This window comes from Crotalus tigris, unplaced genomic scaffold, assembly GCF_016545835.1.
Source record: "Crotalus tigris isolate CLP2741 ecotype Arizona unplaced genomic scaffold, ASM1654583v1 scf7180000023584.419172, whole genome shotgun sequence".
NCBI lineage: Eukaryota > Metazoa > Chordata > Lepidosauria > Squamata > Viperidae > Crotalus > Crotalus tigris.
The window spans coordinates 37,694-64,426 of NW_024100059.1; the positions used below are offsets into that span (position 1 = coordinate 37,694).

At 39.8% G+C, this 26,733-nt stretch overlaps 1 protein-coding gene across 2 annotated transcripts in view; it reads right to left on the reverse strand.

Annotated features, from left to right (window-relative positions):
- LOC120297125 (microtubule-associated serine/threonine-protein kinase 1-like) overlaps nt 1–26,733 on the reverse strand; it is a 67,993-nt gene that overhangs the window by 32,981 nt on the left and 8,279 nt on the right. For both annotated transcript variants that reach the window (XM_039319388.1, XM_039319387.1), the window contains exon 2: nt 11,691–11,722. In XM_039319388.1, coding sequence (XP_039175322.1) covers nt 11,691–11,722 — 32 coding nt within the window. The remainder of the gene's footprint in view (nt 1–11,690; nt 11,723–26,733) is intronic.

Genomic DNA, 26,733 nt, shown 5'->3' on the forward strand with positions numbered 1-26,733 from the left:
ATTAATATGTTGAATTAGGATTGGGAAGATTTAGGATCAGCTTCACCTCATTCCTGCAAGCTCACTGGATTCCTTGAGATAATCCCTGTCACATATTCCAACCTACTTCATAAAGATCATGTTCATAGGATGTGATGGATGTCACTTTGAATTCTTGGAGAAAGATGGAAATTTATCTAACAATAACTCCAATAATAAATCAACCATATGATTTGGATATTCAGCTGGGCTGGGAATTTGTGGCATAATCCTCCAAACAACAACAGGGCTCTTTGATAGAGAGACTTGCATGAAGAAGCCCTAAACAAAATTTCCACATAGATGGAAATGAAAACAATTAGAATCAACATGTAATGAAAACAATTAGAATCAACACATTCTATTTTGTACTTCCTCATCATAATGAGGTTGGGGAGCAGACTGCATTAAGCCAATAATTCCGGTTGGTCCATCTGCATAACTATAAGCACTACCAAAACAAATATAGATTTTGAATCCATTCTTACTGTTGTACAAAGTCTGCATGAAATCTTCAAATTTAAAAACAAAATCTGTGAACTACCTGTGAACCATTCATCTCTGAATTACTCAAGAAGGCAATGAATAAAATCCATACACACTGATATATACCAGGCTCCAATCACATTCTTGTATCATTTTCTGTGGTTGACAGAGAGGGAAACATACATAAATGTTTAGAAAATCTTCTTAAGAGATATATGTAAAAATACCTCTAAATGTAATAATATTTACCAAACATAATATAGTTGTGTGCCACACGATTAAGAAACAAGTGTATGGTTGTTCACCTAAATATTCTACATTATCATTATTATTATTATTTGTTGTATCATAGATAATAAAATACAAAATAATAAAACAAACAAAACTAACAACAACAAAAGAATCATGTACAAAAGAAGAAGAAAAAGTGGTCAATTAAATTTAACATTTAATTACCCTGACATCAACTGGAAGACAAACTCTGCACCACGTGGAAGATCAAACAGATTCCTGACAAACCTAGCAGACAACTTTGTCTGCCAAAAAGTAGAGAAGGGGATTAGGGGATTAGCCATATTGGACCTAATTCTCACTAACAGAGATGAAATGATAGAAGGTGTTGAAGTCACAGAAACCTTGGTGGGGGAGAGATCATGCAATATTGGAATTCAACATTATGCAAGCACAAACAATAGAACACAGTCAAACTAGAGTCTTGGACTTTAAAAGAGCTAATTCCAATAAACTTAGAGACAGCTTGGGAAGGATTCCATGGATGAGAATCCTCAAGGGTAAAACAACTCAAGAAGCTTGAGAAATTTTGAAAAGTGAGATTATAAAAGCCCAGTCTAGCACAATACCAACAAAGAAGAAAAATAATAGCTCTCAAAAGAAACCAGCATGGCTGCATAAAGAACTCTCTGATAAATTGAAAGACAAAAAGGACAAGTATAAAAAGGGGAGGCACATAACTAAAGCAGAATGTCAGCAAATAGCCCGAGCCTGCAAAGGAAAAGCTAAGGCTCAAAATGAACTAAGGCTTGAGACAAAAGTCAAAAATAACAAAAAAAGCTTCTTTCAACATGTAAACAACAAGAAAAAAGTTAAGGAAATGATTGGTCCATTAGTGGGAGAAAATGGCAAGAAGGTGACAAGCAACAGGGAGAAAGCAGAACTATTTAACCAGTGGTGGGATTCAAATATGTGAATGTGTGGATGCTGCTTCCGGAAGTCCATTCTGGGCCTGGGCAACAAAAAATTAGCTACCAGTTCTACCAAACTGGTGCAAACTGGCTGAATCCCACCACTGTATTTAACTCATTTTTTGCATCCGTCTTTACACAAAGGAAAAAAACAGTCTAATCTATAAAAACAGTACTGTAAAAAAAGATTAGAAGCATAAGTTAAGATAGGCAAGAAAATGGTAAGTGAGCACCTGTCCACCCTAGACGAGTTCAGATCACAAGGACCAGATGGATTACAGACCAAGGTTCTGAAGGAACTGGCAGATGTAATCTCAGAACCACTGAACTATATCTTTCAAAGATCCTGGAGCACTGGGGAACTACCAGAGGACTGGAAAAGAGCTGATGTAGTTCCCATCTTCAAAAAAAGGAAAAAAACCAGATCCAGGACACTACAGACCTATCAGCTTGACCTCAATACCTGGGAAGATTCTGGAAAAGATAATCAAACAACAAATCAGTGAACACCTAGATGCAAACAAAGTCATTACCAAAAGCCAACATGGATTTGTCAAAAACAGATCACGCCAGACAAATCTTATTGCATTCTTTGACCAAATGACAAAATTAGTGGACCAGAGGAATGCTGTGGATGTAATTTACTTGAACTTCAGTAAGGCATTTGATAAAATAGATCACAACCTACTACTTGATAATGTGGGTTAGATAGCATCACCACCAGATGGATTTGGAGCTGGCTGACCAGCCGTATTCAGTGTTTGGTCCTCAATTGAACTGCATCTACATGGAGGAAAGTGTGTAGTGGGGTGCCCCAGTGCTCTGTTCTGGGCCCAGTGTTCTTCAACATCTTCATCAATGATTTGGATGAGGGGATAGATGGGGAACTCATTAAATTTGCAGACAACACCAAGCTGGTAGGAATAGCCAACACTCCAGAAGATAGGCTTAAGATACAGAAGGATCTAGACAGATCTTGACAGATCTTGACTTGACTTGAACATTGGGCCCTATTTAACAAAATGAAATTCAATGGTGAAAAAAGTAAGATTCTACATTTAGGCAAGAAAAACGAAATGCACACGTATAGTATAGGTGGTACCTTGCTCAATAGTAGTGTGAGAAGGATCTCAGAGTCCTAGTGGACAATCACTTAAATATGAGCCAGCAGTATGCTACAGCTGCCAAAAAAGCCAACACAGTACTAAGCTGCATTAACAGAGGGACAGAATCAAGATCACATGAAGTGTTAATACCACTTTACAATGCCTTGGTAAGGCCACACTTGGAATACTGCATCCAGTTTTGGTCACCACGATGTAAAAAAGATGTTGAGACTCTAGAAAGAGTACAGAGAAGAGCAACAAAGATGATTAGGGGACTGGAGGCTAAAACATATAAGGAATGGTTGCTGGAGTTGGGTATGTCTAGTTCAGGGGTAGGCAACCCAAAACACTTAAAGAGCCACTTGGACCCGTTTCCCACCAAAAACAAAACACTGGGAGCCGCAAAACCCTTTTGATATTTAAAATGAAGATAACACTGCATATATTCTTTTTTACCTTTATTATAGGTGTGTGTGTTTGTGTGTGGGGGGGTATTTGTGTGTGTGTATATATATGTATATGTATGTATGTATATATATATTTGTTTTCTGAGGTTTTCGCGGGTATTTGTATGTAGGTCTTTGGTTGTTCGGGTTTTCTCCCACGTAAAATTGGAAGTGTCTTGGCGACGTTTCGACGAAGTCCCATTCGTCATCTTCAGGCTGGTGCTTTCAGCTTCGTGCTTTGAGCAGCAATGTGTGGTCTTAGCTGTTTATTCCTTTTAACTGCCAGTGGGGGTATGAACTGATTGGGTGGGAGCTTGGCTGTGTTCTGATTGGGTGGAGGTGTGTTCTGAATGGTTAGGGGCTTGGCTGTGCTCTGATTGGCTGGGGGAGTGTTCTGTTTGGTTGTGCTCAGGTTAGTCTGAGTTGCAGAGGGGTTTAAGATTTTGGGCTGCCTTGCTATTTTCTGGCTTCGCGTTCGTGGTCGTGTCTCCTCTTCATGGAGGTGTCAGTTTGCTTCATGTATGGATTGGAGGGGTTTAAAGTGGCTAATGATGCAGCTGTGGTCTGGCTTCTGGTTTGTGGTCGTGCCTTGTCATCGGTGTGGCTTTGGGTTTGTTTTTTGCGTGGATGTGTGGTGGTGGCCTCCTGTGTGGTTTTTGTGAGTGTGGGTCTGGTATCATTTTTTGTGTTAGGGAGTCGTTTGTCAATAAGGGCGGGTTTCCAAATGGCTGGTAGGCGGGAGGTATCATCTCGCTTGTTCATGCTGTGTGGGCGTTTTTCTATCTCGATGGCTTCTCTGATTATTCTGTTGTTAAAATGTTCACTTTTGGCAATGGTTCTGGTATTTTTAAAGTCAATTTCATGTCCTGTGGCTTTAAGGTGTTGGACCAGGGAAGATGTTGGTTCCTCTTTTTTGACTGAGTTCTTATGTTCTTCAATGCGTGCACTTATTCTTCTGTTGGTTTGTCCGATGTATGTGGTGGGACAAGTGGTGCATGGGATTTCGTATACTCCTTGATTTTCTAATTCAATTTTATCTTTGGGGTTTCTAAGGATGGTGGATATTTTTCTGTTTGTGCAGAATGCTGTTTTGATGTTGTGTTTATGGAGGATCTTACTGATTCTGTCTGTGGTGCCTTTTATGTATGGGAGGAGGGCTTTGCCGTTTTCTTGTTCTTTGTCTTGGATTTTAGTGGGGGTTTCTTTTTGGATTAGGTTTGTAATCTTATTTCTATGGAATCCATTGGATGTTAGTACATTGGTGAGAGTGTGTAGTTCGGGTTTTAGGTGTTGTTCGTCAGCTAAGCGTTTTGTTCTGGAGATGAGTGTCTTGGCTACAGAGTTGATCTGTGCTAGGTGGTGGTGTGAGAGAGCGTGCAGATAGCGGTTTGTGTGTGTTTTCTTCTGGTAGATGGGAGAAAACCCGAACAACCAAAGACCTACATACAAATACCCGCGAAAACCTCAGAAAACAAATATCGAACCTCTACGGGGAGGAAATCTACCATTTGACCAGGACCTATGAAAAACTTGAAGTCCAAAGAGCTTCCATTTTATGCGACCTCGCATTCCTACGCAACTGCCGAGATCAAAATCTAATCCCCACATGTTTCCAACTGAAATTCCACTCCAACTCTGCAGCCACCAAACGGATCCTGAAAAGAACAGAATTGGCCCTAATCAGAAATGAACTTCACACAAAAAGATTCCTCTAGACCGAATTAACAAAGATCTCCTCACACTCCACCTCAAACTCAGCAACAAGATCCACCCCGCACTTTGGGACAAATCCAAACAACTCGCCGTCTGGAGAGCCGAAACACAGACCACCCTCAAGACAGATACACACACCAACAAACTCCGAAGACTACAAGAACGCCAGAAACAAACCCCTCCTCCCTCACAGCCACACATGAAACAAACAGTGCATAACATCTCAGATAGGATCCTCACCAAAGCCGAAACCAATGTCCTTTCCAAAGGATTCAACTTTGCAGTCGCTCCCAAACACATCCCCACTGAAACCATTATATGTGGAGTTGAAACCAGCCTGACCAAAATCAACCCCGACGACGCCAACAGAATCAGACTCGAAATCACCAACATCCTCTGCACCAGCAAGCCACCCAAAAGCAACTTACCCAAAGAGGAACAGACAGCACTACGTAACCTGAAAGAAGACACCAGCATAATAATCCTACCAGCAGACAAGGGCAACGCCACGGTGGTTATGAACACATCTGACTACCAAACCAAATTAACCAACCTACTCCAAGACTCCACATACAAACCCCTAAATACAGATCCCACCACCTACCTGGAAAAAACCACCAGATCCAAAATAAAAGCCTCCCCCATTAGCGAAGAGATCCAGCAAAGAATCATTCCCAGAGAGAAATCATCCAGATGCCCCAAACTCTATGGTCTCCCCAAGATACACAAAGAAGGAACCCCACTCAGACCTATAGTCAGCTCCATAGGCTCACCTCTACAAAACCTAGCCAAATTTCTCGCCAAACAACTACAGCCCTATGCAGAATCCATCACCTCACACGTAAAAAACTCATTCCAGTTTATAGAGATCATAAAGAAACAAAACTTACAGCCCAGCGACCTACTAGTGAGCTTCGATGTCATATCCCTCTTCACCCAAGTGCCTATCAAAGAAGCCTTGACAGCTATTCAAAACAAATATAACCCCCCCAAACACATCTTAGATCTGACCAACCACTGCCTATCCAACACATACTTCATCTATAATGGACAAAAATACAAACAAACAGAAGGAGCACCCATGGGATCACCCCTCTCACCTGTCATTGCCAACCTCTACATGGAACACTTTGAAACCCAAGCTCTAGAAAAATCGGATCACAAACCCAAACTCTGGCTCAGATACGTAGACGACACCTTCATAATCTGGCCACATGGGAAAGAAAAACTGGACAACTTCCTCACACACCTCAACAGCCTACACCCCAAAATACAGTTCACCATGGAAACAGAAGCTAACAACCAACTTCCCTTCCTGGATGTCTTAGTCTACAAGAAATCCAATGGCTCCCTAGGACACACCATCTACCAGAAGAAAACACACACAAACCGCTATCTGCACGCTCTCTCACACCACCACCCAGCACAGATCAACTCTGTAGCCAAGACACTCATCTCCAGAACAAAACGCTTAGCTGACGAACAACACCTAAAACCCGAACTACACACTCTCACCAATGTACTAACATCCAATGGATTCCATAGAAATAAGATTACAAACCTAATCCAAAAAGAAACCCCCACTAAAATCCAAGACAAAGAACAAGAAAACGGCAAAGCCCTCCTCCCATACATAGTTGTAGAATAGTTTTGTGTCTAATAAGAATAAATTGCTCAGCACAACAAAAGTACTGCCTAATAATAATCAGCCATGATGTGGCATGTGGTGTCTTTACTTGAATAAATCCAAGGGCAATACTGGGGCACATTGTTAAAAGATGTGGCTCCATCTGAATGTTTTGTCTCTGTTGACAAGTTGGTGTTTCCATACATGTGTATGAATGAAAATGAAAAGCTGCACTCTGGAATTCTATACAATAATCTCCTACATATAAGATCAGTTGATCTACCCACTTTCTCTTGAACTGCTTTGCCATTCTATGTAAAAAAAAAAAAAATGCTACAAAAAGCTGGAACAGAGAAAATTGTGACAGATCATTATTACGCAAACCCTAGGTCCGTGGTGGTGAACCTATGGCATGCGTGCCACAGGTGGCACGCAGAGCCCTCTCTATGGGCACGTGTGCTATCGCCCCAGTCCTAGGTCTTCAGCTGGGTTTATAAAACCTTTTCGCTTTAGGCTTCTGCCACCATGTGCAAAAAAAAAAAAAGTTCAATCAATCAATTTCAACTTCTTGCAGGAAAAAAAAGGATATCGCAAAGTTGGAATTGATTGATTGAACTTTTTAGTCGTTACTACCACAGCCACGCCCACCCAATGGGCCACACCCACCCAATGGGCCACGCCCACCTGGCACCCGACTATACATAAGTGGGTTTTGGGTTACAGTTTGGGCACTCGGTCTCTAAAAGGTTCGCCATCACTGCCCTAGGCTTCCATTTTATGAGAAAGCTACTCAAATTCCACCAGAAATGAATTAAGAAGTATAGTCCCTCATCTTTTGGGGAAACCATAATTGTCCTTGTGATATCAATAGCCAATTCCTATCAATTGTACAATCAGTGTACATAAGTGTAAATCATTTCAGATTTACTTGCATGCATAGCAACCTAAACAACACACAAAAACCCGTCCTTAACAAATCTGGAAGCATCAGGTGAAGAACAGATGAGAATATGCAAAAATAAGCAAGAACCTTAAATACACATTGATCTCCATTTTATAAGTTCATTATTAATAAATACTCTTTGAGGGAGAGTACTTCAACCACATCTGTCTAGAAACATGAAAAAACAAACAAATAAATAAATTCTAATTTCACACAATTTAGTTTCCCTTTTGTGAAGACTTTTCTCATCTAAAATCCTATATATATATTTAGAATTATCACCTCCAGAATTCCTAGCTAGCATGGCTTTCTTCAGTTTTGAAAGCTACAGTTCAAACACATCTGTGAGCTTTCAGATTCTGATGAATCTTTGCTAAATAATCTATATCAGTGGTTCCCAACCTTTTCTATACCCCGCACCCCTAGAACGCTTCTGATAGATTCTTGCACCCCTTACAAAAGTTCAAAATAACAGCAACGAATTATGCATATACACTATAATTTTGAAAACCAAGTTTTCGCACTACCTGGAATATCATCTCACACCCCCAGTTGGGAACCCCTGAGTAGCATCAGAGTAGCATCATTTTATATGCATCCCTATTTATTTCTCCACACATGGAGGAAATACAACAGTAATAATCTAAAAGCTAAAGTGTAAACAATATTAAGGAATCGTACAAATTCTTTTGAAAATTTATTATGCATTAATACCAACATTAGATATGACATATCCAAACAAACCCCTATTTTGGCTTAACTCTAAGGAAATAATATAATAACAGCCCAGAATGAAAGGCAGATGGCTTTCAGAGAATCATTCATTATTAGATGTGGAAGAACAAGTAAGACTTAGCAATTATGTTTTCCTTATTATACTCCAGGTAAATTATCAATGTTAAAGAACTATAGGCATTGCCATCAGTGTTTATAACAATAGAGTATAATTACATTCCTGCTTTGGACAGGACAAGAAGCAACGGATGGAAACTAATCAAGGAGAGAAGCAACCTAGAACTAAGGAGAAACTTCCCGACAGTTAGAATAATTAATCAGTGGAACAACCTTCCTCCAGAAGCGGTGAATGCTCCAACACTGGAAGTTTTTAAGAAGAGACTGGACAGCCATTTGTCTGAAATGGTATAGGGTTTCCTGCCTGAGCAGGGGGTTGGACTTGATGACCTCCAAGGTCCCTTCCAACTTTATTATTATTATTATTATTATTATTATTATTATTATTATTATTATTATTATTATTATTATTATATCTGTTTTAATTTAAACAGTTTATTCAGGAAGGTAATTGTACTTCAGAATATTTGACCATAGAAGTAAAAATAATATATATTCCACAATTCCCAAACTACAATATTCAGCAAAGAAGACAAACAATTTTTTAAACAGTGGTATAATCATCAGCTATTAGTTTATTCATTCAGAGATTGCTACATATTGCTTACCATTAAAGCACAGACTCAGCAACTACTGAGAAAATCTTGCACTTAAGAAATACAAACACAGTTGCTGATAAAATGATAAAAAAAATAGCTGTGAAGGTATTGCCCACAGGCTACTTTGAAGAGTGAAGACAGAAGTCTTAGCCTTAGATACAATATTATTCCATGGATGGATTTCCAGAAGCCTAACTGCTATGCAGGAAAAAAAATACACTAAAAAGACTCTGGCTATGTCCTCAGTTGCAATTAATCAAGGTACTAAGATTTCTTGACAATTACAAATGTCTCCACTACATTACCTTCACCTCATTCCAGTCCATGAGTGACACAGATTTAACTCAGCCATATTGGGGTTAAGTAGCCTTTTTTTGGTGGGGGGAGTATTAGACTCTTCTGCTGCTGTTTTGCTATTTGCTTCCTAAAGAACTGGACTTAGCAGCATGTGAAATTTTAAGAAAGTTATTTGGTCTATAATGCGAACCTTTAAGAATGTTAGTTGGTCTGTAATGTTGTAGAGCCTGAAATAGTCTAACAGAAAAATAGTGTAACAGAGTGAAATAGTTAATAGTGAATTGCCAGGATCAATACATACATGATGCTTGTGTATGCCAGTGTGGAGTCTAAGGCTACAATAGAAGAGAATATTTGTAACTCAGGGTTGGCCTGTGGGTCCTTGGTGCTCTCTGAGCTTTGTGGAGAGTGTTTGTTGCAGATGTTTCATTATCCAACTAGGCAACATAGTCAGAGTTAGCTAATTTTATTTCTGCACTGCAGCATTAAGTTGCTTGACAGGTGGATGGAAAGAAAGCTGGCTTAAGATATTTCTTTTCATATTTCCTCAACTTTGGCCCCAGCAATGGTCTGGTCTTCTGTTCAGATGTGCTGACCATGGCCTCTGGCTGGAGAATTCATTATCCTCCAAAAGCCACAGAAGCTGCTTACCTTTCTGTGAGTGGGTCTTTATGGACACGTGGTCTCCACTGTTAGATCTTTTGTATGAGCCTTCCAATAAACTTGTAAAAAATAAAGAACCAGTGTTTCAATAGTCCACGGGTAAAATTAACAAATTAACAAAACCAAGCCAAATCAGAGATTTATCAGAAGGGGGCAGGCAGCCCAGCAACCCAGGACAAAATGACTGTGATGAATAACCGGAGAGGCAGAGGCAGTCCTGCCACAACACACTCAGCCTATTTACTTATTTATTGGATGTGTACAGCTCCCCATCTCATACACGTGATTTTATTAAAGCATAGGAGGAAAATCACTCAGCACTACTTATACTGGCACAAGTCAGAAAACATTATTTTTATTGCACAGAAGGAAAAGATAGGTGAAGGTGGTCCTCCCATTGAGGACACACAGAGGGCAACATCATGCCTTTTTGCTCCCAGGAAGCAATTAGTGTCCATACCTGGCTATGTCAATCAGCCTTAAGAGCAACAGCAGACAGAATCCTGCTTTCAGACTTACCCCTTCCTGCCATTGTGTCCTTACTGGTGGATCCTGTTCCTGCCAGCAAATAATAGCTTGTAAAAGAGAGAGCAGCAAAGCCAGAAGACTCAACAATGTCTTTGGCTATAATATGTTGCACATACATCCATGGAGTAACATCATTCAGCAATGAATCAGAACAGGCACCAAAGAGGCAGGGTACCATTTCAATGTAATCCTCTGTACGTTTAAAAGTAGGTGAGCAATTCAGTAAAAAATAACCTTGTTCCCACTATGTGGAGTAAGTATTTCAACCTGAGTTTAATAACGGAGTCCTTCTATTAAAGCAGGACAGGGGCAGGCTGGGAGGAAAATAAAAGAATAACCAATAATAACAGCAAAAATATTGAATGTTAGTTGTAGGGCAGTGATGGCGAACCTTTTAGAGACTGAGTGCCCAAAAACTGGCCCGGCCCCTGCCCCACCCCCTGCCCCCACTCCGCCCCACCCTGCCTGCCTGCAGGGCCACTCACCGCCTCCAGGGCCTGCCGCAGATCACCCAGGCAGCCCAGCAGCGCCATGGCAGCCACACCCTCTGCCTGCGCCCCACAGCATCAACTCTGCATGTTGGGGCATGAGTCATGTCCTTGGCTGCGCTGTTCCACGTGGGCCATGTCAGGGCGACTCTCCTCCAGGGGGGCTGCTGGTGAGGAGGGGGTCGCGGGCAGAGGCAAGGCTGGGGCAATGGCACGTGTACCCACAGAGAAGGCTCCGAGTGCCGTCTCTGGCACCCGTGCCATAGGTTCGCCACCATTGTTGTAGGGGCTTTTAAGGATAACATTAGAGTAGCTCCTCTGTTGCATCTGCTAAAATTCTCCTCCTTTTGTTTCCACATTGTGTTCTTTACCAAGCCAACCATAGACAATTGCACTCAACTGGTACTTTCCAGATGTATTGGGGCTGCCACTCTGACAAACCCCAGCCAAGAGGATATCAGATTAGGGAAAGCTGAGGTATACCTTCTGTGGAGGATGTGAAGCCAGAAAAGAGGCTCCTACACACAGCAAGGCACATTTAAACATTGTGTGCACATAAAAACATTATTATGGGAAGGTTTAGTCACCACAGGTTTCATTCATTTATATAAACTCTTCAGGTAGGGAAACAGCATGGATCATTACCAGGATAGGAGAATCAACAAGGCTATAATAATTCTCACTCTGGAATGTTCGTATCAGTGAAAACATCTTTTACTTACCTGCTGCTTTTTCTGGGCAAAGGGAGGTCTTTCTGGAAAGGAAAAAAAAAACAACTTTCCATTAGTTACAGCTCCAAACTGAGAGCCAGGAGAAGGGAAAACTGACTGCTCATTTTCACATCCTATTCTTTGTGGAAAATAAACAGTAAACAACATCAGTCTTTCCCATTTCTTGAATAGCCTTATCATCAAGAAGATATTCCGATTAATACTAATATAAGGTAAAGAGATTGTTTATATGGAAACCAGCTGTTCTGCAGCAGAGGGTCACTGCAGCTAGTCAACAATTATTTTCTTCAACAGCTTCAACTGAGAAAGCTATACCAATAAAAGCCAGTCAGAAATTTTGAGATAGACGAGACTCCGCCAGACAAAAGGAGGGCGAGGAAATCCAGTAAGGTTAGAGCAGCAACTAACGCAAAGAAGCTTAATCTGTGATGATGCAAGAATGGTTTTCAGGGGATTGAGGCAAGGTTACATATTTGTCATGACTGCAGGAGAGCAGAGGAAAGCAAAAGGAAAAAAAAATGGTGATGATTTGCACATAATTCAGCTTCCTCAATTGTGACCCTTGTGGAGTAGACACAATTCTACTGCTCGTGGTTGGGAAATTGTAAGTATTTATTCACTGCAAGTCTGCTGAAATCTCAGAAGCTGAAGTGATTATTAGCAATTACTTTAGCTTCTGAGATTTCAGCAGACATGCAGTGACTAAATACAGTTCCTGTGCTCCAAGGGTGAGGCATTCAAGTACTCCATACATTTACCTCCTTGCCTTGAATAAATGATGTAACGTAATACAAATAAAAAAAGGCAGAGTAAATAAGACAAACAATAGAAATTAAGTAAATGAAGTGACTTTATGTTGTGTGAACACTTTGAAAACCTTTTTCCTTGGGTGTTTAAATCATCATGGGGGGCAGAATTTTAATTAAAATATTATCATACAATAGACAAATTCTCTTTATAGGATGATGGGCAGGAGAGAAAATGCTTCTGAGGCGGTGTCATAAATAGAAATGGAAAAGGAACAGAGTCTGCAGGTTTCAGACTAAGTATGTGTGTGTGTGTGTGTGTGTGTGTGTGTGTGTGTGTGTGTGTGAGAGAGAGAGAGAGAGAGAGAGAGAGAGAGAGAGAGAGAGAGATTGGGACACATACACATACACAAATTTATTTTGACAGGGATATTGGATTTTCCATATTTTTGTATTTGTATTTGTATTTAATTTTATTTATATGCTGCCCAATCCCAAAGGACTCAGGGCGGCGTACAGAGATTAAAACAATCATAAAACAATAAAATAATACAGTCATACCGCGAGTCCGATCATATCCCCCCCCCCGGGGACATCAGCCCCAGGCCTGCTGGAACAGGAGAGTTTTAATAGCTTTCTTAAAGGCCGGCAGGGTGGGAGTAGTTCGAACCTCGGGGGGAAGTTGATTCCACCAGGTCGGAGCCACCACAGAAAAGGCCCTTCCCCGAGGGCCCGCCAGCCAACATTGTCTGGCCGACGGGACCTGAAGGAGGCCCAATCTATGGGACCTCACCGGTCTCCGGGAACTGTGCGTCAGTATGCGGTCCTGTAAGTAACCTGGTCCTATGCCATGAAGGGCTTTAAAGGTGATAACCAACACCTTGAATTGTGTCCGGAGACCCACAGGAAGCCAGTGCAGCTCGCGGAGGATAGGTGACACGTGGGCGTACCTTGGCGCGCCCACAATCGCTCTTGCGGCTGCATTCTGAACCAACTGCAGCCTCCGAACGCCCTTCAAGGGTAGCCCCATGTAGAGCGTGTTACAGTAATCCAGTCTTGAGGTGACAAGGGCATGAGTGACTGTGAGTAAAGCTTCCCGGTCCAAATAAGGCCGCAACTGGTGCACAGGTTCAAAAGTCCCCCTGGCCACAGCCGATAGATGTTGTTCCAAATTTAGCTGTGAGTCCAGGAGGACACCCAAGTTGCGTGCCTGCACTGAGGGAGGTAAATTTGCCCCCCCCCAGGACTAAAGAGGGACCATCCAGTTGGCCTTTGGGAGGCAAGACCCAGAGCCACTCGGTCTTGTCAGGGTTGAGTCTAAGCCTGTTCACACCCATCCAGACCCTCACATCTTCCAGGCACCGGCACATCACGTCGACTGCTTCACTGAAAGGACACGGGGTGGAGATATATAATTGGGTATCATCCGCGTACTGATGATACCTCACCCCGTGGCGCCGAATGATCTCACCCAGCGGTTTCATGTAGATGTTAAAAAGGAGGGGGGACAGGACCGAGTCCTGAGGCACCCCATGATCGGGGCACCTAGGGGTCGATCTCTGTCCGCCCGCCAACACCAACTGCGACCTGTCAGAGAGGTAGGAGGAGAACCACCGCAATAGGGTGCCGCCCACCCCACCTCTCCGAGACGACGCAGAAGGATACCATGGTCGATGGTATCGAAAGCCGCTGAGAGGTCAAGAAGCACCAGGATAGAGGAATAACCCCTATCCCGGGCTCGCCAGAGGTCATCGGTCAGTGCGACCAAAGCAGTCTCAGTGCTGTAGCCGGGCCTGAAACCAGATTGAAAAGGGTCCAGATAATTAGTTTCATCCAAGGATCGCAAGAGTTGGGACGCCACCACCTTCTCTACAACCTTCCCCACAAAGGGGAGGTTGGAGACGGGACGAAAGTTCTTCAAAACAGCTGGGTCCAGGGACGGCTTCTTGAGGAGGGGCCTCACCACCGCTTCCTTTAAAGGTTGCGGGAAAGACCCCTCATCAAGGAAGCATTATCGCCTGGAGCCAGCCTCGTGTCACCTCCCTACTGGCAGAAACCAGCCAGGAGGGGCACGGGTCCAATAAACAGGTGGCGGCATTCATTGCCCTCACGGCCTTGTCCACTTCATCAGGGGTCACAGGCTCAAACTCGCTCCAGATAACATGACTAAGACCAGTTCCTGGCAACTCGGCTGGCATTGCCCAGTCGGAGTCCAGGTCTCTCTGAATCTGAGCGATTTTGTCCGAAAGAAACTGAACAAACTCCTCAGCTTTCCCCTGCAAGGGTTCCTCCGACTCCTCCACTTTAAGAAGGGAGCGGGTCACCCTAAACAAGGCGGCTAGGCGAGATTCTGCGGACGCAATAAGTGCGGAAAAGTGAACACGCTTTGCCGCCCTTATCGCCACTAAATAAGTCCTAAGATAGGCTCTTAATAGTGATCGGTCAGATTCAGAGTTACTGGCCCTCCAACATCGCTCTAGACGTCTCTTGTGGCGCTTCATCTCCCGGAGCTCCTCAGTAAACCAAGGCGCCCTCCGGGGACCACTACCACAGAGAGGTCGCAAAGGCACAATTCGATCGAGGGCCATATTGATCACATGCCAGAACATATACTTATAAAATGAAATGCAATTGCCAAAAATGTATTTATTATTACTGTTTTGAAGCTTGGATTCCAATGGCAGTCACTCATTTTGGATAGAGGAATTGTATGTCCTTATATAGCAGTGATTCTCAACCTTTCTAATGCCGTGACCCCATAATACAGTTCCCCATGTTGTGGTGACCCCCAAGTGGGTGTGGCCACCAATAAGAGGGAGTAGGACAGCTAGGGAAAAGGGGAAAAAAATGGCGGACAGCATGGTTTGGTGACCCCCGTGAAATGGTCATTCGACCCCAAATGGGGTCCCGACCCACAGGTTGAGAACCACTGTTATATAGGCAGCCTGATATAGGAGATGAGCAGGCAGAGCCGGAGGGTGGAGTTAAACATGTGATAAATTTGGAGTCACTGTGTTCCCACAAAAGACGCAAGTTCCCTCCCCATGAATTCTTTTGACCTTTATCTAGCACCAATTTGGCTTGACCAAATTGCAGATCAGATTCTTGTATATAGGTTGCATGTAATAAAATTTTAGTGCTTTAAACTTAATTCCTGCTAAGTTACTTGCAAGGTTACTTACACCTGACACCTCTCCGCCTTCAAATATATGCACTGAATTCCTGGAAAGTTCCTAAAATGCTCATATTGCATGTTTGATTGTCTGTAATGAGATATCACATGAAATAAACTAGCATTTATTGTTGTTTTAACCTCAGGCTTTCAAAGGAAAAACATTTCTGAAATCTCCTTTGTTTATTTTTCTGAGAGGATGAAAAAATGTGATATCAATAATTACAAGGAGAGCAGGATTCAAAAGTCTAGTTTTATAAACACACAATCTAGTAATAAAAAAACTATGGATGTGCATGTGGAGGAGAGAGAGAAAGAGAAAGAGAGAGAGGGAGGGAGGGGGGGGAGAAAGAGAGACAGACAGACAGACAGACAGACAGAGAAAGAATGAGAATGGATTCTACTGTATTTCTTCTGCCTGGTATCCAATTTCCCTACATTTCATATGGCCCTGGATGAAAACTGTCAAAAGCATTAGAATGTAATTTTATTTTTGCAAAGCAAAACTATAAATACACGGTGTGAGTTCAATCCTATTATCTATCATTTTAATTCAGCTGAACACCAAATGAAATAAAATCAAAATTAATGTTTGTCTGGACCCCTATCCCCACCAACTTTCTAAAGATTTTCATCCCAGAAAATATTGCGTAACTCTGCCCTATATAACCAATTTTCAGGAATCAGAATTTATTACAGCCAAGATAGGTCTGAGGCGGGGAGTCCTTGTACTCTGTTGAATATAAATTGGTTTTATTTGCAGATGATGTTATTTTGTTTATTTCTAATCCTTATACTATTATTCCAGTGTTAATATAAATGACAGATGTTTTTAGTAAAATAGCAGGATGCTGTATTAACTGGTCCAAATTGAAATTGATGCCAATAAGTGAAAATTCATTTAAAGAATATTAGTGCTGCATTTGTATGTGCATATCAAAAGATTTGATTAGTAATATTTAGTAACATCTTTCTTTCACTGTGATTTTACTTATGTGTTCATATTGTTTTATATTACTGTAAACTACTCAGAGTCACTTGAATGAGAAGGGCATGTAGAAATTTAATAACTAAATAAATAAACATTTAACATAAATAAAATACAGAGAGACATTGGTTCAGATATCGATAATGAGAGTCATTAAATCTCATTCTTTGGGAAAAAGTCAAAAATCTCAAAATGAATATTATTCCCAGATTTATATGTATACTGACAAGAATCTTAATTCATATATCAGGAAAATATTTTCAGAAAATACATTTAGAAATTTATTATACAGTTCTCTGATTATGACAATACTTAACAGAAAATGCAACTACCAGTTAATGAGGGAGAATTCAATTTTCCAAATCAAAAACTATATCATTATGCTTACCTATCATCACGTATTAAATATTGTGAGCCAACAATTGGTATTAATTTTCTGATTTGGGAAACTTTGTAATATATATATATAGTACCTTTGGTTTTATGGGCAGTATTAGAATCAAAATAAACCAGAACTCTAGTAACTCTGGAAACAATGTCAGATTATTTAGATTTTTTTATCCTGCCTTTATTATTTTTATAAATAGTTCAAGGCAGTGAACATATCCAACACATCTTCCTTCTCCTATTTTTCCTACAATAATAACCCTGTGAGGTGGGTTGGCCTGAGAGAGGGTGATTGACCCAAAATCACTCAGTTGGCTTTCATGCATAAGGCAAAACTAGAATTTAGAGTCTCCTGGTTTCTAGCTTGGTACCTTAACCACTACATCAAACTTGGGACCAACTGACAGACAATAGAGGTGATTTTAAACATGTGCTATGAAGAGATACATATCCCAATGATAATATTTATTAGCAAGTTTCTTTGGACCAGCAGGATTTTCAGCTTCTGAGACATTTGAGATACTAAAACAACTTCTTAAATCCTTTAATTTTTTTACCTACTATAGTATGAGTTTTTGCAGATATTTGTTATCAACAAAACCACTTGATATGCAGATACTAAAAAGTAAAAACTAAAGGTTCCCATATGGCCTAGATAAAGGAAATTGTCTTAAACTGTAAAGCAAGAGTGATAATGGATTTTAAACTATGAATTATGCTGTACAGCAAAAAATAATGTTTAGAATTTATTGGATTCCAGTAAATTTAATAGAAAAGGTCTTAATATTTTCTTGAATCACATGTTTATTATATGGAATTTGACAACTGGACAATATAAATAGATTCTTTATGTCCTCACTGTGGCCAAATGCTGATACTGCAGCACTGAAATATATGGCCCTGTTCACTCAATGGCTTGGAGATCTGTTTACGCTTGCCACCTGTGAGTGAACTGCCTACAGAAGTAGACTTTGATCAGACAAGCAAAATGAAAGATGGAACTTATAAAAAATACAATAAGTTAAAAATGATAGTTATATAAGTGTATTAGAAATATATATGTAATTGAATGTTTATATTAGATAAGTGCTATATATAGAATTGTAACTACTAACAATAGTTATAACAATATACAAGTATTCATATTTCCTTTTTCTGTTGCAATTTTAAAAAACCTTTTTTAAAAGCTCTTTTTGTGTGGGTTGATTTTTTGAGAATGTCTATTTGCACTACAATTATTTTAATGTTTTGTTCCTTTTCCATTACTGTTACTTTTCTAAAAGCAATAAATAATAAACAATAATATTTGAAATACCAGCAGCTACAATATCAACAACAATGTCTATTTCTATGGATAGACTATTTCCAAAAGATGCTAATGAAGGAATGACAGATATGAAACAATTTTGTCTGATGCAAACATATTAGAACCAGAAATACTGGTTAATAAAAAAAAGTATGAATTATACGACAGAAAAGGCATCTACAGTTGAAACACAAATGACAAGTGAAGAGCATGACCTGGGCAGAAACTTTCCACTGGATATACAAAAGAAGTTGGTTCTTCTTTAAAAGCTTTGAAAATCGAAGTGGAAAGACAAATGACGAATCTAGAGAATGGCCTGGACCATGACTTTTTACTGCCTTTACAAAAGAGGTTTGCAAGAAGAAACCTTTGCAATGGGAAAAAGAAAAATTGAACCAAGATAAACTCTTACAACAATATCTGATTGAATTAAAGATTAAGATTGTCAGAAGTAAAAGGAAAAAATATAAAATTGATCAAGGTTAAAATAAGATGTTTTATAAAGCTCTGTTAACTCCATAGATTTGTTTGCTGACATTAGGACTGAAAAGAGTTAGGGCTGATGATATATGGATTTGCATTTAGATAAGGAATGTGTTATGGGAAGAAGAAATATTTGTTTGTAACATTATAGAGGAGGAAGAATAAAGAAGAATATACTTGTTGAGATGAAGATTGTAAGTCACTTCTTTATTTCTTTTTTAAAATGTATTTCCTTTTTTGCTTTTTTCCTTTGCATTTTATTCTTCCTATTTCTCCTTCTCTCTCTGAATTTAGTTTGTATTTGCATTTATGATTGTAATTAAAATCCTCAATAAAAAGGTCATTTAAAAAAATGCCTCTCTGTGCCTCTTCAAATTATCCTCTCATCATTCTGCTAGGGTGTTTGGAAGTTTAAAGGAGTGGCTAATGGACTGTGTTTCTAAGGTGTCTTTAGGGCTGTTTAGGAAAGAAAGTAGATATGAATTTTCAGGTTCTTCTTTCATATCCTCTTCCAGCCCACATTCAGCTTTTAGCTGCATGCAGAAGCCTCCGGCTCCACCTTCTTGAATGCAGACACATCATACTGTTGTTTATAATTTCATTTTCAAATGAGAGTAGGAATTTTTTATTTCTTCCCCAACCTACTGCCCTCTGGATCTATAGAACTACAACTCTAATAATGCCCTCTGTTGCTTGGGGATATGGCAGTTGTAATCCCAAGCATCTGGAGAACACAACATCAGAAAGGTTATTTCAGGCTGCTATTTTTGTTGTCAAGCTAAGACTTCCCCAGGCTCCTCCTACTCCCAGAATTCCTGAGCCAGCTATGAGTCATATGAGTCCATGCGTCATAAAAGAGCCAAGGTTGCCTGCTCCTGTCCTACTGTATTTCTGGCTGGTTGATAAGTCTACTATATATTGCGATCTAATGGATGTTTGGAACTTTGCAGCCCAGATATGATGGTCCTCCATTTTCCTTTTTATCTCATTTTCATGGGTTATAAACATGAGATGAATATGCAGCAAAGGCTGCTTCTTTCGATGAAAGCCTGCTGATTCTGCTTTATTTCAGTGACAAAGCCTTAGTTCAGTCTTGTTACCATTATTACATACAGTAAACCGGAAAAAAAAATCATGAGTTGCAAAGTCCAACTCTCAAGAATTGGCAATGTAAACGATGTTGAGATACACAAAGGTTATTTGACCACCGTGACTCAACAGGTTCTGTAATGGCATTTACAGGAGATGCTTTTTGCACTGGATATTTCACAGGCACTCCAAAAATACTAATGCCTAGAGTTCCTTGAGTAAGTTTCATATAAATGTTAATGAAAGATAAATAAATAATATTCCCAAACAAGATTAATTATTTTGATGGTCTGCCTATAGATGTTTATTTCTAATTTAAAAATATTTACAGAATATCTGAAAAATATTAAAGTAACTACACTTGGAAATACGAGCATGGAAGAAAGAAATGCAATTAAATAAAATTGCAATTATGGCATAGTTTGCATAAAATTACAATGAATCTTACGATACCTAACTTTGACAATCTCTATCTTTGCTTAGTTTATTATCCAATTGTACTTTGTTCGTTTGCAATTCCAAAACGTTCCTTGCTCACCTTTCTTATAATCTTTGCACTTGCACTTGGATTGGACAGTTTTTTGTTTGAAAATTATCTTTTGTAAAGTAAGGGAACAATGAATTAGTTAAGATATAAGCACATACTGCTAGGGCAAGATTTTAAAACCGTGATATAATGAACAAGTTTTAACGATCTGGATTGCACATAATGCTAATCTATACAAATGTGTTTGTTAAGTGTGCTATATCAAAACAAATCATATTATGACTTAATGTAATGTGTGAATCTAACCACTATGACTGTTAATTGAGTCAACGACCTGAATTTGTCTCCCTGTTCCAGCATCCAATTCTACTTAATATATGCCACAGTCTCTCTGGAGAAATAGCTTGATGACTACTCATTTCATAGGATAAATACTTCTTGTAAATCCACCAGAGTTGGAACTAGGAACTACATGGCAAGATGATCATCACTGACAACTTGCTATGAGGGGGAGGACTGTCAAAGCACTTTTTGACACCTCATGTAAGAAAGCATCTCTCTTTGTAAAATTGATTTTTCAGCAAGTTTTTTAAAGCTTTCCTTGATATAGAAATTATCAAAGATCTATGCAAAACTGATAGAACTTCATCTATGAATTAAATAAATTCTGTGCTGGGTTTTTGGTTTTTTTTTTTTTTTGCACTGATACATTACTCTTGCGCAGGAAAAATGAAGTTCCTCATAATCCTGCATTGATTGTGTTTCTCTCCAATTACATTAAAGAGACTCCTATCCATTTCACATTCAAAAGCCAGACTATCAACACATAATCTCAGACAAAGGTAGTTTAGTTCTCACAGCAGTCTTCTGAGCAGTAGCCTCTGTGCTTGCCCAATTTTAATTATCTGTACCAGAAGTAGACCAGGGGAGCACAGAGTTCTGTTTGTGGTGACTTGATTCACTGTTGCTTGGGCACGGCACAATAGCAAATCAGGACTAAGCCACAAACAATTACTATCTAAATCATGCTAGATCTCAGCTGCAATCCAGTTTTGGAATTTTTTTCAGAACAGTAAAATGTAGGAACAGTGTATGCAGCACATTTAATAAGGTGACCAACTGTCCTCCTTTAGGGAGAACAGTCCTCCTTTTGTAAGTTCTGTCCTCCCTTGAAAAGTGTCCTCCTACATGTCCTCCTTTTTAATATTTGAAGACTAATCTGCAGGGCTTTTTTTTTTCTCATAGAACGCTCAGAACGGTGTTCCGGCACCTTTTTTAATGGTTTTTTTTTCAACTTTTGCATGAGCTGTGCTACTCCCCCTATTGGCTTTCAAAAGCCAATAGGAATTGCTGCTGAGTGCACCAAAACACCCAGCTGACAAACTTTGCACATGCAAGTTGTCTGCAGCGAAGGTGAATTGGCAGGAACTTTGCACCCCTCCCTGCTACCCAACTACACCATCTCCTGGTTAGTTCTGAAGATACCTGGAGGAGACTGGAGCGGTAAGTTTCTCTTGATCTTCGGCTCTGCTAGGGCAATAATGGCTGCAGGCACAAGAGGCAGGGGCGGCGGGGGTGCTGCGGGCGGGGGTGTGAGGGGCGGCAGCGGCCGGCTGCCCCTCGTGCTGTGGGAGCCGCGGGGCCCTCTCTACACGGGGCTGTGCAGGGTGGGAGGTGGTGCTGGCGGGGCAGCTGCAGGCGGGGTGTGTCGACAGCAGGCTGTCCCCCGGAGCTGGCGCGGCTGGTGCTTTGGGAGCCGTGGGGCCCGCTCTACACGGCGGGGCAGCGGTGCTGGTGGGGCGGCTATGGGAGGAGGCGTGGCAGGCAGTTGACCTTCCATGGGCCGGGCCAGCTTTTATGATATTTTTTTTTCAATTTATTTGTGTCCTCCTTTTCATTGTAAAAAAGTTGGTCACCTTACATTTAACCACTTTTCTATTATTACAGATTGCTTAAGTATTTAGGTCTAGTGATTAAGGCACCAGTCTAGACGCCAGGAGGTCCCGGTTTAGGCATGAATACCAGGTGGGTGACTTTGGATCAGCCACTTTTCTTAGCCCAGCCCACCTCACAGGGTTATTGTTATGGGGAAAATTAACAGGAAGGAGTATTAGGTATTCACTGCCTTGAAAGGCGAGATAAAAAGAGTCAACCAGTAGGTTAACAATAAGTCAAGCTTTCAAATGGTGATCTACTCCTTTAAACAAACTGTGTTTTTCCCCCACTATTTATTTATTTATTTATTTTATTTATTTATGAGACTTATATACCGCTTTAAGTGCAAGCACTCTCTAAGCGGTGTACACCAGTAAGCAATTTATATATATATTTACATTGCCCCCAACAATCTGGGTCCTCATTTTACCTACCCCGGAAGGATGGAAGGCTGAGTCAACCTTGAGCCGGTGAGATTTGAACCGCTGACCTGCTGAACACAGTCAGCTAAAGTGGCCTGCAGTACTGCACCCTAACTGCTGCGCCACCTCGGCTCACTAATCTCTCTAAGCCAAAATAAGCAACCCACATTATATTTTCACAGCAGCTGTCCTTTTGGAAATGGTAGAACCAGCTAATTTCGCATTTCTGAAGTAACTTTCCTTCTCTAATCCTTCTGCTTTTCCTAAACAGCTAACTAGAGTACATATGTAAAACATGTACATGCAGAAATCTACATTAAGAAGTGAGAAGTTAAATCACACCCAAAGCCTCTTCCTAACACTCCATTCCCAAGCTAAATAATAGGAGAACAATGTGTGATGCTTTAAATAGGCTGAAGTTATACTGGTCGGTTGTGGCAAACAGATCCTGATATAGGTTGAAAAAAAAATAAAGGTAAAGGAAGTAGATTTACTATTGACCACTAAAGGTTTTTGCAGAACACATTCACAGTGGCATCAGATTGGAAATTATTTTCTCTCCTTTACAGAGCTTTACATTTTAGAAAGAAAGCTATTTAACGAAGATTTTTTAAAAATCCCTGTTAACTGTGAAGATCTCAATTACATCTGTCCACTGCATATATAAAAATGAAAGGTTTTAAGTTTCAGTATGGGAACAGATGCCAATAATTGGCACATTCTTTCAAAATATCATTCACCTTTATTATTATTATGCAACTATCTATTTGAAAACATATCCAATTAATCTCAACATGATTTATACCCAGGAAAGACGCCAGATGGATGTCTTTGGGCCAGTTACTTTCTCTCACCCCTACCCACCTCAGAAGGTGGTTATTATGGGGAAAATAACAGAAAATGAAGAAGCTAAAGGTACTCTGGGACTTTAGAATTCAAAGAGACAGATACCTGCCCTACAAACCCCACACTTAATAACTGTTGGTAAGAATGATAAAAAAAAGTCTGTATAATGGATGTGGAAGTATCTGGAGACAGCAGAATAAAAGAGAAAAGACTGAAGAAGATAACAAAATACAAAGAGCTGCATATAGAAATAGAACGATTGTGGCAAAAAACAGCAAAGGTAGTACCAATAGCAATAGGCACCTTGAGTGCAACTCCAAAAAAATTGGAGCACCAATTGAATATCATTAGCATTGATAAAATCACCATCAGTCAATTGCAAAAGGCAGCTTTACTTAGAACGGCTTACATCCTGCAATGATATATGTAACAATGTAATATCACCATACATCCACATCTGCCATGTCCTTGGGAAGGACTTGATAAGTGGACATAATACTATGAATAATAATAATACAATTTGATTATTATGACTAAGCTTGTCATATGAAACATTGTTAACTCATATGATCAATCTAACAAAATATAGATTGGGAAATTACATTATTGGCAAAACAAGCAAAGCTGAATTCTATACAATGAAGCTGGGAAATACCAAGATAAATAGAAAAGGAGAGGGAAGTTTTTTTTAAGTCATTATCATTAATATCTGATATTCACAAATCAGACTATATTATGAGACCATTAATGTATTGGTTCACATTTTATTTTTCATTCACTGAAACATTAGGCTTTCTATAGTGTGACTCAGGCCAAATAAATGTTTTCCTTGGAGAACTATTGTAAAATGATCTAGCAAGTAGGTTTCAAGACTAGAAGTCTTAGTAGAAGTCTTACAGCAAGAGATTTATAAAGGAATATGCCTGAAATGTATACCTCTCTCTCTTTCTCTCTCTGTCTCTCTCAATAGCTGTCTACTATGTGCAAACACAATTTGCTGGATAGCTATTCCAGTGTTTAATAAGTGATAGATAACTGTTAAGCTGTAGGATGTCAGAATTAGATTTGCAGAGGCGTTGCATCTTGTCTATTATTATATAACAACCTCCTCCTTCAATCATCTTCTAATGTTTACTGAAAACTCCTGTATCAACCGATAATGTAACAATGCAACCATATCATGTGCCATTTTCCTTCAGTATTCAAACACATCCCAGTCAATCACTGATTATCAGAATTTCCTCAGTTGCAATTTGAAGATCCAGACTAAAAATATGTCCATGTACCATTAAATATGTCTTATCCTGAGAATAGTGGTCATTTTAATGATCATAGAAAGACATTCTAATTACAGATTAAAATTTTCCTTGGTCAATTGAAAATATTTTTAAAATTATCACAATACATTACCATAAAGACATGAAATCAAAAGAACAGAGGGGGAAAAAAACCCAGCATAAGAAGCTTTTCAACAAGTTAACACACAATTCTACCAATGTTTATTTAAAGATCTACTCCTACATATTCAGCCTCATTTCCCCCTGCCTCTTAGTTTCAAGTACATTGATTACTTAATAAATAAAATGGAACAGAACCAATATTTGAGCAGAATAAGTAACATTCTGAAGAGTAAATTGCTGGATCAGTTCCTCTTCTAAAATTGGGAGAGTATACGCATACAAAGTTAAGGAAAAAAAATATGGCTTGTAGTCCTCAAGGGGAAAGAGTCCTTATATTCAGTAGGATTCATGGGTAAGTAGGGAACCACAAAACAGACCTTGGAAAATGCAAAGGCCATTAGCAGTATCTTGAATTTAGCCCAGGAAGACAACTTAAAGTTGCCATGGGTTGACTCTCTTTTGAATAAGAGGTAGCAAAGAGAACATTCTGTCAGGCTTTCAAGACTGATATCAGCCCTTTGAGATAGACCAGGACTCCATAAGAAATACTGGACTTTACTTTCTTGATATAAGGCATTAGTAACAGAATGCCTGACAGCATTTCCCCAACTTTAAGGGGCAGCTTTAAATGCCTTTTTCTTCTTTTCACAGTTTAATCCATGTTTTGCTAACAGCCTTTGCATTCCTTCTCCAAGATCAGCTCTGTGGTTCTTCACAACAGGGGGGATTATAATTGGCAGGACAGTGTGTGGAATGTCACAATGGAAAGAAAGGTGTTTTTCTATGAGAGTCACACATACATTCAAGAGGCACAGGGCTTGCGTCATGATACTCCATCTGCCATTTTGATAATTTTGAGAAGCCCACCATAGATGCTGCTTCCAGGAGAAAAAAGGTGTAACAAAATGTAGTCCGAATTCCCAGGAGGGAGGGAGTACATTCCAGAGGAACAAGAGACAATACAGTTTAGATAGTTTGTGTGTGAGAGAGATTGTGAAGATGGTTCATCCTTAATAGTTCCCAGACTATATGCTTTATGGGGCTAGTAGCCTGCTTTAGTTTGGCAAGATTCTGTCTGTAAGCGAGGAACAATAAAGAAATCTGCTTAGAAGAATCACAACGTGCCTTTCTTGGCTGTTGGAGCCAGAGAGAGGGTGAACAAAGAATAACAACAATAATAATAAGGGACAATAATAATTTTGCTGAAATCAAAGCAAATGATCAGACAGCAAGCAAGACTCTTCCTTAGGTTGGAGAAAAACTTCCTGAAATGGCATACTCTGCCCAGGACAACTTAATGTAAAAAACACGTATGCACTATAGTGCCCCCACTCCCATGATTCTGATGCAGACCGATCCCCAATTGTGAGCACTGAGCATAGTATCTAAATAGGCAACTGGGAAGCTGCCTGCATCCAGGAGTTTCCTTTCAGATGAGGTTTAATGAAATCTACGTATTACATATTGATTTGGTGTCAATATCAGCACTCCAAGCCTGTGCCTTTTTAGGCATGAATGCATTACATATCACTATCATGTGAGTAATTTGTCTTGCTTTTCAAAAAAACCAAACCCCCTAAACTAATTTTTTTAAATAAAATGTAACCAGCCCAGTCCAGGATATTATTTTTGTCATCAAACAAAGTCTCAGCTCAGCCATCTAGCTAAACTAAGGGGACACATCATGGTTTCTAATTGGTCACCAAACAAGAATCAAAGGTTGTTTGCATCCTTTGAACAATAGTTTCTTTGCCAACTCTAGTTTAGTATAAT